General features: G+C 51.1%; 1 protein-coding gene across 8 annotated transcripts in view; it reads left to right on the forward strand.

Moving 5' to 3' along the window:
• USH1C (USH1 protein network component harmonin) overlaps positions 1-12431 on the forward strand; it is a 50594-nt gene that overhangs the window by 5443 nt on the left and 32720 nt on the right. For all 8 annotated transcript variants that reach the window (XR_013403976.1, XR_013403977.1, XR_013403978.1 and 5 more), the window contains 6 exons: positions 5851-5918; positions 7613-7756; positions 7888-8026; positions 11881-11989; positions 12082-12106; positions 12312-12369. Coding sequence is in view for 5 of the 8 variants with exons in the window: in XM_028833589.2 (XP_028689422.1) it covers positions 5851-5918; positions 7613-7756; positions 7888-8026; positions 11881-11989; positions 12082-12106; positions 12312-12369 (543 nt within the window). In the remaining 3 variants the exon portion in view is untranslated. The remainder of the gene's footprint in view (positions 1-5850; positions 5919-7612; positions 7757-7887; positions 8027-11880; positions 11990-12081; positions 12107-12311; positions 12370-12431) is intronic.

The raw sequence follows: 12431 nt of genomic DNA on the forward strand, positions 1-12431 counted from the left end.
AAGAAGAGGTGACATTTGAAGTGAATCTTAAAGGTAGAGGAGGAGTCCACAGAAAAGAAATACTGCTAGTACCACCACTGTTAATGGTTAACCAGGGTGGCAGCAGGGAGCAGGTGGCTCGTCCAAGGGGGAAGCCAAGAAATCTTTATGAAGAGTTTCTGCAGAAAAGGGCAGGATTAAATGACCCAACAGGCTGCACCCTGGGGCCAGATCCAGGAGGCCAGCACCCCTGAAGGGGCCAGGAGAGGGAAGGTTACCAGAACAGGTGAGAACCAGGACTGCCAGAGAGGCCCAGACAGGAGCTGCAGCCTTGGGCGGAGGAACCTGCCTAACTGTGGCCCAGCAGCCAGCCCCCAGGGACTAAGAGCCTCAGTTCCTGTCTCCCCATTCCTCTCATCTCCTGCTTGTACCTCCTGATGGCTGAACAAAGCAGGAAACCAGAGGGGAGGGGAGCCCAGACAGAGCCCCCTGGACAAAGGGCAAGATAGAGATGGCTGGAGGCATGAAAGGAAAAGATCTAGCACACATTTTGGAGACCTTGAAATGTCCCAGGCATTGTTATACATACTTTACATTTACTCACTCATTTAATCCCCACTACAGCCCAAGGAGACTTCATCAAGTGGAACAACATGCATTATTTAATTTGTTCTGACTCTCTTTCTCCCTGTTTGGCTGGGTGCATACCTAAAGTTGAATTTGCCTGAGTTAAATGTCCCATGGTTCCCCTCTGCAGCTATCCTGAAGCGTCAGTCCATATGGGGGAATACTGGGGGATGAGACTGGAGGGCACCACATGGCCAAACCGAGCTTTTGCCTCCAATATCCTAGACAAGCGGCCTGAAGATTGTGAGGGTGGAGAAGCTCCCTGTCCCCTCCTCCCATACAGACCGATAGCACAGTGCCAGAGGAACATCAGTCTTCAAACGCTCATCTAGGCAGGGCCTGCGGCGGGGGTCAGGGGAGCAGGGATGATAATAGAGATCCCCAACAGCTATTTGTAGACGGTGAGCTCCTTTAGGGCTTCTGTGCTCAATATCAAGAGAGATCCGAGAAAAGGAAAGGCTTTCTAAATCTAGTCGGAGAAAGAAGACTGGTGTCTTTCCCATAGTAGGTGTTCAATAAATGTGTAATGGACAAGTGCAAAACAAAGGAGTTATATTTGGTAAATGGATACCATGTGGTAGTTTGAAAAACAGCAGAGGTTTTGGAGCCAGCAGGCGTAGGTTGGAGTCTCAGTTCTGTCACTTCTCTGAGCCTCTATTTCCTCATCTGTAAAATGGGGATGATAATGTTCACCTCAGAGGGTTGTTAGGAGATTAAAGATAATACACGTAAAGTTCCTCAGGCAGTGGACAGTCAGTAGGGAGAGGCTGGCTGGGATAAGTGAGCCAGACAGGAAGAGCCTTAGGCTGGGAGGCAGGTGAGGAAGCTCTGGACTCTAGAAGAGGGGACTTGGGCCTCATCTGAAATGAAGGCAGGGTTCACATGAGAGGAGGGAAGCCATCCATTGTGGATAGATGGAATCGCTGGGACATACATTTTTGTGATGAATTGGAAGTGAACTAAGGGGAGGCAGACCCAGAATATATGTGCTGAGGACCAATGGAAAGGTGGTGACCCAGGCCTGGGCCAACAGGTCAGAAAAAAGGCTCTAGACTAGAGCAAATAGAGTTCACGTTTCATCAACAGACGCCACTGGGCACCGTGCGCCTGTGTGCATGACATGGTTCTGGGTTCCACAGGGAAATGAAGAACATGTTTGGAAGGAAGGGAGAAAGGAGTGTGGGAGACTGACCTACTGCGTGCCTGGCGCTTTGTATGTACCTGAGCGCAGGGTACTGGGAGAATGGTACAAAGCACCCTAGAGCAGGGGCTCCCCAAAGCTGACCCCCGGGTTGGTGCTGGCAGCATTCCAGAAGAGAGGACACTATATAATTTTTTAATATTGGAAAAGTAATTTGATTTGGACCACAGGGAAGATTACAAAGAAAAAGGAATTTAAGTAATGGTGGTATTGTTACTGCACGTTCAGGCTTTAGAGAAACTTCCATCTTTCTCAGTTTTCTTTCTTGGTGCCTTTTGCCTGAAGAGTGAGGTGCGAGTGTGTGTTTTCATTCAGGTGTGGTCAGAGAACAAAGCAGTGCTCTTCTCTCTGAGTCTCTCTAAAATATTTCTGGGTGGAGAATGATCCCTCCCTTTGCAGGATCTCCTGTGTAACTAGTTTTCAAGTTTTTGATGATTTATCACTTAGATTCATATGTAAAGAGTATTCTGCATAAACCAGATCTATTTTCCCTGTTAGCTATTATGGTCTATAGAGAATTGTTCAAATGGACAAGTCAGACATGGTGGTAGATGGAATGTTCTGAGTGAGGACAAGGAGATTTCAGTGTATCAGGGGAAGGATCTGTTCCACTGCAGCTGAGTCCCACTTGGGATGTGGTGGAGGTGACCCTGGAGAAGTGAGCAAGGGCAGAACTGAGGACAGGGTTTGACTGACCTAACCAGTGACAGTGGGTAGACATGAGGCTGAAGAGCTGAGCTCTGCAGCTGTCTCGGGAGACAGGTAGGATGAGACCTCTGGGAGCAGTGGTCAGTGCTGGAGGGCTGCTGACAAGGGCCAGGAGCCTGGGACCTGCAGACACAGGCTCCTTTCCACCAAGACCGTCTCCAAATGATCTGTACTTGCCCCAGGGAAGGGAGAAAAACAGAACCCTAGACCCTAACATTGCAAGTTACCTTACTCTTCTACCTCAATTTTCCACCTAATGCACAATAAACATGGTCTAAGGAGGACAGTTCCTCACTACTGAAATCTAATGCTACAGTAAGATACATTTCTGCAGAGGGATAAGAGAGAACTTCAGTCCTAAGGCCTCAGTCAGTAAGAGATTCCCTCTCCCATCTTCTTTCTTGTGTCACTACCCGGGGTTAGAATTGCGCTAGAAGTCTTTGGTCAAGGTGTCCTCACTCCAGCCAAAGCAGATGGGATTTTTATGCTCCCCTTAGAAAGTAGAACACTTGGGTTCAAAGAGTCCTTCAAAAGATGCCTCATTTTCTCACTCATTATAGACCAACCCAAAGGTATTTTCTTAACAGTGCAGAGGAGAGAGATTGGGCTTAGAGATAGGAAAGGAGTTCTTGAAAGCAAAGGGTGTGAAATGTTGGCCTAAAGGGACCTTGGGAGTTATTTTCCCCTACCAGGCCTGAGTCACAATCAATGGTCGTGGCATAGCAGAAAGAACATGGGCTTTGGAGTCAGACTTGGGTTCCCATCCCGGCTCTGCTTATTAGCTGTGGGACACTGGGTGAGTTGACTTAACGTCTCTGATCCTCAGTTCCCTCAACTGCAACATGATGTGAGAATATTGGCCCCAATGTGATAAACAAATGGAATAAAGCCCATGAAAAGTTCCTGGTGCCACCGCATGGGGGTTATGGGGGCAACATCGTTTCCCTTCTCCTGCTGTTCCCATGGTTACCTCCCTCCCACCTGAACCATGTGAGCACACCAGGAGGCAGGCAGAGAAATTCATTCAATACTTCTTTATTGAGTGCTTACTATGTGGTAGGCACGAGGAATTTATAACAAAATAGACCTCATCTTTCTCCTCATGGGATTTTTCTGTCCAGCAAAGGAGACAGAGGAAACAATTCACAGAGAAAATAAACCTTAAATTACAAATTGTCATCGATCTTTGACGGAATTGAAACATCTCCAGGGTGCAGGAGTGGGTTCTGTCCAGGTAGGTGAGCAGGGAAGACCTCTCTGGAAAGGAGGCAGCCAGGCAGGGAAGTGGGGGAAGCAATCCAGGCAGAGGGAACAGCACACGCCAAGGCTCTGAGGCTGGAGAGCGTTCGGCTTGTGGAAAGAACTGAAAGGAGGCCTTTGTAGCCAGGAAGACTGGTAGGAAAGGAGATTTGGCTTTGATAAGTCAAGGTAAGGAGTTTGGATTTAGGTTTGGTTTGGGGTACAAGAAACTATTGAACAAGCAAGCGACATGATTTAATTTATAAAGATATTTCTGGCCCCTGCTGCTAGGAGTGTTCAGACTCCTCCATCACAGCCCAGTGTGGGCAGCCCAGGCCTGTCTCAGGGAGCCACCCCCACCCCACAGGCCTAAGCAGAGTGGGTGAGAGAATCCATGCTATGTAGAGAGATGGGCTTTCAGAGGTGGTGCATGCAAGAGGCCAGCCTCCCACCCTAAGATTTAGTACCACCCACTCAAGCAGATGCTTCCATCTCCTGTCAACTAGCTGGGAGCTCCATTTTTTTTTTTTTTTTTTTTTTGGAGACAGAGTTTCGCTCTGTCACCCAGGCTGGAGTGCAGTGGCGCTATCTTGGCTCACTGCAATCTCTGCCTCCCGAGTTCAAGTGATTCTCCTGCCTTGGCCTCCCAAGTAGCTGGGATTACAAGGGCACACCACCACGCCCAGCTAATTTTTGTATTTTAATAGAGACAGGGTTTCACCATGTTAGCCAGGCTGGTCTCAAACTCTTGACCTCAGGTGATCCACCCACCTCAGCCTTCCAAAGTGCTGGGATTATAGGTGTGAGCCACCGCGCCTAGCCCTAGCTGGGAACTCCTTGCACTGAGGTAGGGAGAAAGCAAGGGTGCCCTTTTGGAGCAGATGGGCTGAACTTATGTAGCAACTGAAACCCAAGCTGTGAGTCAAGCCTCCTAAGTTATTCTCACCTTTAATGAAATGCTCAGCCTGATTTTATAGGGAAGGAAGTACTGCCAGATCCAGGCCAGAAATTTGCATTCTGTAGCGCCTGTTCAGGCCAGAAATCCCAAGGGCTAGGCCCAGCATGTCCCCTCTGTGGTGGGACAGACAGACTGCCCTGGTCTTCCAGAACCCTTGGGATACCCACAGAAAGAGGTAAAGCTGCTCTGGCCCTCTTCTGAGGACCAGTCAGTGGAGAGCATGCAACTTCCAGCAGCAGCCTCTCTATGAAGGGCTGAGGCCCTGGGCCCGGAGGCTGGAGGAGAGAGGGACCCAGTGACCCCTCAAGCTTCCATCTTGCTCTGTTACCCATTCTGGGGCTGAAGAGAGACCCAAAGATACAGGGTAGAGATTCACACTGAGGTAACTCAGGGAGTGGAATTCAGGGCCTCCTACTGGGATGGAAGTACTAATGACACAACTCCTGAACCTGACCTTAGAGTCCCAGCCATTGACGTCAACAAAGTTGAAATGATGTAACCTGACTCCCCCTGCAGGGCTTGTGCAGGGGCCTGGGAAGAGGGAAGGAGTGGCCAGGAAACTGACTAGTGGACAGAACTCAGGGCAACCCAACTAAGGTCAGGACAAGACAGAGTGAAGGTCTCCTGGCATTGATGTTACAGAAGAATTCGGTGGTAAGGGGCTTCTGGCGGGTGGCATGTGCTATCTGAGCGAGTGGCCCAAATCCTTCCTGAAAGCATTTATCCGGCACTACAGCCACCATCAGGTAAGACAGTGGGCTTCTTCTGGCCACGGATGACACAGCCATGGGGGTGAGCAGCAGCACTGCCATGGCAGCGTGTCGTGTCACATGGGGATTCACATATGTACATATGTGTGTGCATCCCTGTGTGTGCACATATTGCCCCACCTGGGGACGAGGGGTGCCTGGCCACATCTGGAGGGGCAGCAGTACTCCTGTGGCCACGTTGGGGTGGTCTGCATAGGTCTGATGCATTGGGGTCAGAGGGGCAGTCTGGCCTGTGGCTTCTCTCCTCTCCTCACAACTCTAGCCCTGAAAAGATGCTGGGGAGGCCGCTGGGGGTGACCTCTCCTCCCTGGGGTCTGCTATGGAGGGTGCTGAGCCTGGAACTGTGATTCTCCTGTTGGATTTTTCAGGTGGATTTTCTGATTGAAAATGATGCAGAGAAGGACTATCTCTATGATGTGCTGCGAATGTACCACCAGTAAGTGTGCTGGGTCCAGCTCCTGTGGACCACTCGGGTTCCTCTGTCTTCAGGGAGTCCTGGGATGGGTTGTTCTGAGACAGAGGAGCTCAGAGGGTGGATGCTGACTGCTCCTGGAAATCAAATGGACATAGCATTCACTCATTTCAGCAACTATTTATACAAGTACTTTGTACTTGGCTTTGTACTAGGGGCTGGGGTATACTTGTGAGCAAGAGAGATTGGTCTCTGTTCTCAGGTTGCTTACAGTCTGATGGAGTAGGCTGTCTAGTAGCCAGATAGATTCAATAGAGAGTGATTGTTGGAACAGAACAAGAAATGCCAACTGGTCACAGCCCTTGCATCAGATGTCTCTGATCACCCACTTGCTTTTTGATTCATTTTGTATACTTTATAAGCTCCTGCCACTGCTGGGCACTATGCAAAATCTGGAAATGAATTAGATCCTCTTTCTTTCCTTGAGTAACTTGTGGTCTGGTGAGGGGAGATGAATATACACTACAAATGCAAAGAACTCTAATGTAAGTTATATCAAATAACTGCTAAGTAGAGGTAAAAGCAGAAATGTGAAGAAAGGAGTTTTCCTTTCCAACTGAGAGGGAAGAGAAAGGACCAGGAAGGCTTGAGCAAGGCTTTGAAGGATAAGAAAGATTTGGGGCCAGGCACGGTGGCTCATGCTTGTAATCCCAGAACTTTGGGAAGCTGAGGCAGGAGGATTACTTGAGCCCAGGAATTAGAGACCAGCCTGGGCAACATGGTAAAATCCCATCTCTACAAAAAAATACAAAAAATTAGCTGGGTATGGTGGTGCGTGCCTGTAGTCCCAGCTACTTAGGAGGCTGAGGTGGGAAGATCACCTGAACCCAGGAGGTCAAGGCTGCAGTGAGCCATGATCGCATCACTGCACTCCAGCCTGGGCAAGACAGCAAGACCCTGTCTCAAAAAAATAAAAAAAAAGATTTGGGTAGGTGGAATATCAGAGAAGGGCATTCCAGAATGAGGGATCAGCATTAGCCGAAGTGTGGAGGCATGAAAGCAAGGGTGTGAATGGGGATAAGTAACCTGGGGGAGTAGGACTTGGGAGGACACAGAGATCGTAAAAAGCCACAAGGCTGGAGAAGCTCCACGGGACAGGTCATGGAGGGCCCTGAGCGTGCTGAAAAGAGTGGACTTTGTCCTCTGGGCAGTAAGGAGCCATCAAAGGGTTTTAAGCCAGGGAGTGCCTTACACTGAGAAAAGATGAAATGACAGTGAGTATGTGGGCAGGCAGCTGGAGTCGAAGGTCTGAACAGCGTGAGGGAGGAGGCACGTGAACTGTGGTGAGGTGAAACTGATAGAGCTTAGCAGTAGATACAAGTGGAGATGATGAGTATGTGAGGAGTCCTTAGCATCTCACATAGAGCTTTCCCCTCTGGAAAGATCCCAACATCAGAGATAGTTTGAAATCCTGGCTTCATTTCATCTGCAAAATGGGTCAACAATCCCTAGCGGGCTGGTTTCCTGGGGGCATTTTTATGAGAGAACAAAGCCTTCTCAGGCACTGGCCCAGTGTGAAGGGCTCTGGGCTTTTCAGGAGTGGTCTCCTCCATTCCTAAGCCTGGGCCCAGTGGCTGAAATGGCTTCCTCTTGGAATCCCTGGGTCCCTGAGGTCATGGCCAGGGGTGAGGCTCCAGGCATTCCCGGCATCTCCACAGGACCATGGACGTGGCCGTGCTCGTGGGAGACCTGAAGCTGGTCATCAATGAACCCAGCCGCCTGCCTCTGTTTGATGCCATTCGGCCCCTGATCCCACTGAAGCACCAGGTGGAATATGATCAGCTGACCCCCCGGCGCTCCAGGTGCAGTGGAAGCCACCAGGCTGGAGGCAGGGGGTGGAGAGGTCACCCTGGGATGGACAGAGTTCCTTGCTAGTGGGCGGGGCAGTGCTGGCAGCCAGGCTGCACCATCACCGACCTCTCCTGTGTGGCAGGAAGCTGAAGGAGGTGCGTCTGGACCGTCTGCACCCCGAAGGCCTCGGCTTGAGCGTGCGTGGTGGCCTGGAGTTTGGCTGTGGGCTCTTCATCTCCCACCTCATCAAAGGCGGTCAGGCAGACAGTGTCGGGCTCCAGGTGAGCAAGCAGAGTCCAGAGGGAGGGGAAGCGAGGGCCTCAGACCTCCTGCCTCCCCCTCACTCATCCACTAGGCTGTGTGGCACAATGTGGTCACCCACTTTTCCGAGCCTTTGGGTGAGGAAGACGCTGGCGCATCCTGACGGGTGTTCTTAGACTCATAGAAATCAGGCCGCAGGCAATTGCCTGTTTTCTTGAGTGAAGCTGGAAACCTGGCTGCTGCCTCCTTGCAGCTGCTGCCTCCTTCCAACTGCTGCCGCTGCACTTCCCCCCACCTCCCCTATTCCCCAAGAGAGGAACATGGTGACACCAGCACATGAAGTTTTGGACATGTTGCCTTTTACCAGCAGGGGGAAAGAAAGCCTGGTGCAGTGTGATGCCAAAGAGCACAGACTCTGAAGTAGGGCTAGCCGGGTTCAGTTCTGGCTTTTCTCTTCATTAGGCTGTGTGACTTGGTGGAATGACTTAACCCTGTACCTCAATTTCCTCATCTATAAAATGAGTTGCTGATAGTACTGTCTACCTCGTCAGGTTGTATGAGTAAATGAATTAATAGTACAAAGTGCTTATAGCAGGGCCTGGCACACAAATGCTGTGAGTCTGGTAAGTGAACAGACAGAGGGAGATTTAAGAAATGCCTGGAATGTGCCAGGTCACATTCTCACAAGCAGTCCTTGCTATATGCATTGAATGGATCTTTCCCATGTTACAGAATTACCGATAGAGGCTGAGAGACCAGTAAGTGGCAAAGCCAGGATTAGAAACTGGGTCTCCTGACGGCCAAGCCCAGAAATCTCTCTTCAGCAACCCAGGTGCCTCTCCTTTGGGGTCCCCACACCTCAGGGCCTGAGCAGAGATGGGCAGACCTCCAGGTCTCACTCCTACCTGAGCCCAGGGCCGTGTTTTTGTGTGTTGAGACAAAGGAGGCCCTCCCACTGTCACCAAGAGCTTCCAGCGGGTTTGTTATCAACACCCCAATCCGGGCTGCCAAGCTGGGGCTTCAAGGGGCTCAAAGGCTAATGGTACAAGACACTGGGGCGTAGGGGGTGGAAACAGGGAGCTGACAGACACTGCTTTGTTCTAAATCCCTGTCTCACGGCTCGCTGGTGGTGTCTGAAATTTCAGCCCCTTCATTATTTCTTTCCTCTGCGGCACATTTTCCAGCTCAGAAACCCAGCCAGAGAAAACACATAATGAGCTCCTCTCTTGGCGTCAGCTGAGGCCGCCTTTTTTCCAGGGCGAGCTCTCCTAGGACAAGCAGTTCTCAATGCTGCCTCGATGACTGGGGGCGTTGGGGTATTTTAATGAGACCTAGAGTTTTACCTTCCTGGATCTTTCTCAGGCTTATGAATTATCAGCCCTTTCTCTAGCTGACGGGTTCATCTCTCCTTTGTGCTGCTGTCCCTCAGATCGTTATATCATCGTGGCCCTTGCACAAAGGGCCCTTTACAGGGTTTCACACACGGCAAGAGGGGAAGGAAAGTTGATCCTGCAACCTGAGCCAAGGGCTGTGTGGGAATCATTCCGACTGAGGTTCTGGGCAAATTCCCTTTAGGAATAAGACAGGGAACTTCACTCAGAGGAGCTTGGGGGAAAATGGCTGCATCCATTGACCTGTCTGGGGTTCATGTTTCTGAGGAGATCTCATGCCTGAGGGCAGCTGGGAGAAGATGCTGGAAGGCAGGGGAGGGCAGGTTCAGATACAGCCTGGCTGGGCTAAAGACCTGTGCTGATTTGACCCGTGAGGCTGGGTCCCCAGTGGTGGACTTGGACCCTCCCACAGGACCTAGTCCTGGGGATCCACCCCTCTGCCCTTATCCCCTGCTGGAGATACTTGAAGGTTTTTTTTGTTTTTTGTTTTTTGTTTTTTCAAGAATATCCTAACTTGACCTACGTCCTCTGCCTTGCACAGGGCAGCGTGTACCATACAACTTGCTGTATATTCCAGGCCTAGAAAATTATTCTGTGTGCCTTGGTTGTCCCTGTCATAACATGGACAGTGTAATGCCTGCCTTTGTGTGGGACTTGAGGGCTCTGACAGGTGGCAAGGATCCAGAGAGGGCAGGATGCAGGGAATTGCAGCCAGGCTTGGCCGGGTGCCCGTCTTTTCTGCTTCCAGACACCTAGGAAACACCACTTGTCTATCAGGGAGACCTGACTTCAAACCCCACGACACTGTTTACTAGTGGGGTAACCTTGAGCAAGTCACTTTACCTCTCTGAGTCTCCGTTTTCTCATCTGATTAACAGAGATACAAATTCCTGACCTGCAGGGTTATCGTGAAAAATAGGTGGAAGGAGTTAGTCTGGCCACTGTCCTTGAATTAGATGTTCCCAGAAACCTAGAGGGTTCTTTAGTGTGCCCCCACTCTGGTGCCATTTTGAGCCCTTGGCCACTCCTGTCAGGTCCCTGAGAAGACTGGGGTCTGTGTCCCAGAGTGGGAAGGAAGCGTTCCTTGGAACAGTGAGAAAGTGACTCTGTGGGAGTGCTGTAGAAGGCAGGAGTTACCCTAGAGGACCCCTCGGAGGCTGTATGTCCACCCAGCCCCTACCTATCTCGGTCCACAGGGAGTCCAGCTTTCGTCCCTCACGTATGCCAGCAAGTCTCCAAAGGGTGAGCATGTGTGTTTTGAGTTAAGCCCCCAGCTGACCTGCACTGGCCTCAGACAGGAACCTCTCCAGGAGCCAGTCTCTGTTTTGCAGCTACTGGCTGTGTGACCTTGGACAAAACCTCACTTCCTTGGGCCTCAGTTTCAGCTGACATCTGAGAGTCCCTCCTGCTCTGTGGTTATTAAATGAGGAGCTCCAGAATTGATCCCCAGGGCCAGGGTGCCTGGAGGAGCCGGCAGTGTCCAGCAGGGGGCAACCTCACCACAGCGCTGTATCCAGGGCTGGCTGCCCAGGGCCGAGTCCCTATCTCACAATCCGCTGTGGCCTAAGCCCTGAGAAGAGAGATCTGAGCTGAGTATTCAGGGATCAGGACTAACTCATGATAACAATAACACTCATGTATTGAGTGCTTACTGTGTGCCAGGCACTAGCTGGCTTTACATGCACAAGTTCACTTAATTCTCACAGCAACCTTGGTATTCCTCATTTTACAGACGAGGAAAACAGGTTCAGAGAGTTCAAGAGACTTGCTCAAGGTCACATAGCTAATAATAATAAAAGAAGGGATTTGAACCCAGCACATCTGATGCCAAAGCCCTGTGCTCATCCACTGTTCTTTGCTTGCTCCCAAAATAGGAATTGAGAGGTCAGGGCCACGGCAGAGTTAAAATGTTCATCAAGTTTCCATATGGTGGGGAAAAAAAAATCGTGTGTGTGTGTGTGTGTGTGTCGGTGATGTGAGCTTGGGTCAGGAGTCACAGAAGGTCCCCACCCTGACTCACTTACAGTGTTGTAGCAATTAGCAGAAAAAGGGAGCCAACTTCCTAGGGGCGGGTTGGGACAAAGTCCCGGTAAGAACAGCTTAAAGCTGAGTGAAAGGTCACCCTTTGCATAGAATCCAGAATCTGATGGTGCCCCAGTGGAGTGAAAGGGGCACCAGGGTGAGGGTGCAGAGAGTTCTGAGATCTTCTCCCAGCTCTGCTGCACACCTGCTGTGCCCCTCACCTCTGTCTTGGTCTCTCCATCTGCAAAATGGGGCGGCAAGACTGCTTGGACATGCCACCTGAACCTGGGATCCCCCAGGCTGATGGAGGGTGGGTTGGTTGAGATCAAGGCTTATTCCAGGGGATGGCATGGCCACCCTTCCCTTTTCCGGATAGCAGTCTGGGAGCATCTGGTGGTGAGTCTGCCCCACTGCCTGATGCTCCCTCCAGCCAGTGCTCCCTGCCTCTCTCTGTGGTCAAGGTAGGGGACGAGATCGTCCGGATCAATGGATATTCCATCTCCTCCTGTACCCATGAGGAGGTCATCAACCTCATCCGAACCAAGAAAACTGTGTCCATCAAAGTGAGACGTGAGTGAGACTAGAGCAGGACAGGGCTCCATGATGGTGGGAGGGAGGGAGGGTGGAGGAGCTGTCCTAACCCCTGTGCCTTTCTCCCACAGACATTGGCCTGATCCCCGTGAAGAGGTGAGAGGCCCCTCCTCTGCAGGCCGACTCTTCCCTGTGGGCCCGGGGTCCTGGTACAGCCCTGGGGTCCAGCACTCACCATGCCAGCCCTGCTCCTGGGCCAGTGGAGGCTGGAGGTTGTAGACATGGTGGATCTGGATTTGGGGCCTGGTTCGTCAAACGTCTCTCGCTAACCACCCTTCCATCTATTTTCCCTTCCCATCAGCTCTCCTGATGAGCCCCTCAAGTGGCAGTATGTGGATCAGTTTGTGTCAGAATCTGGGGTAAGGGCCAGACCTCCTGTGATGGGGTTTGGGTGGGGTCATCTTCAAGGATGGGCGGCCAG

The sequence above is a fragment of the Macaca mulatta genome, chromosome 14 (assembly GCF_049350105.2).
Source record: "Macaca mulatta isolate MMU2019108-1 chromosome 14, T2T-MMU8v2.0, whole genome shotgun sequence".
NCBI lineage: Eukaryota > Metazoa > Chordata > Mammalia > Primates > Cercopithecidae > Macaca > Macaca mulatta.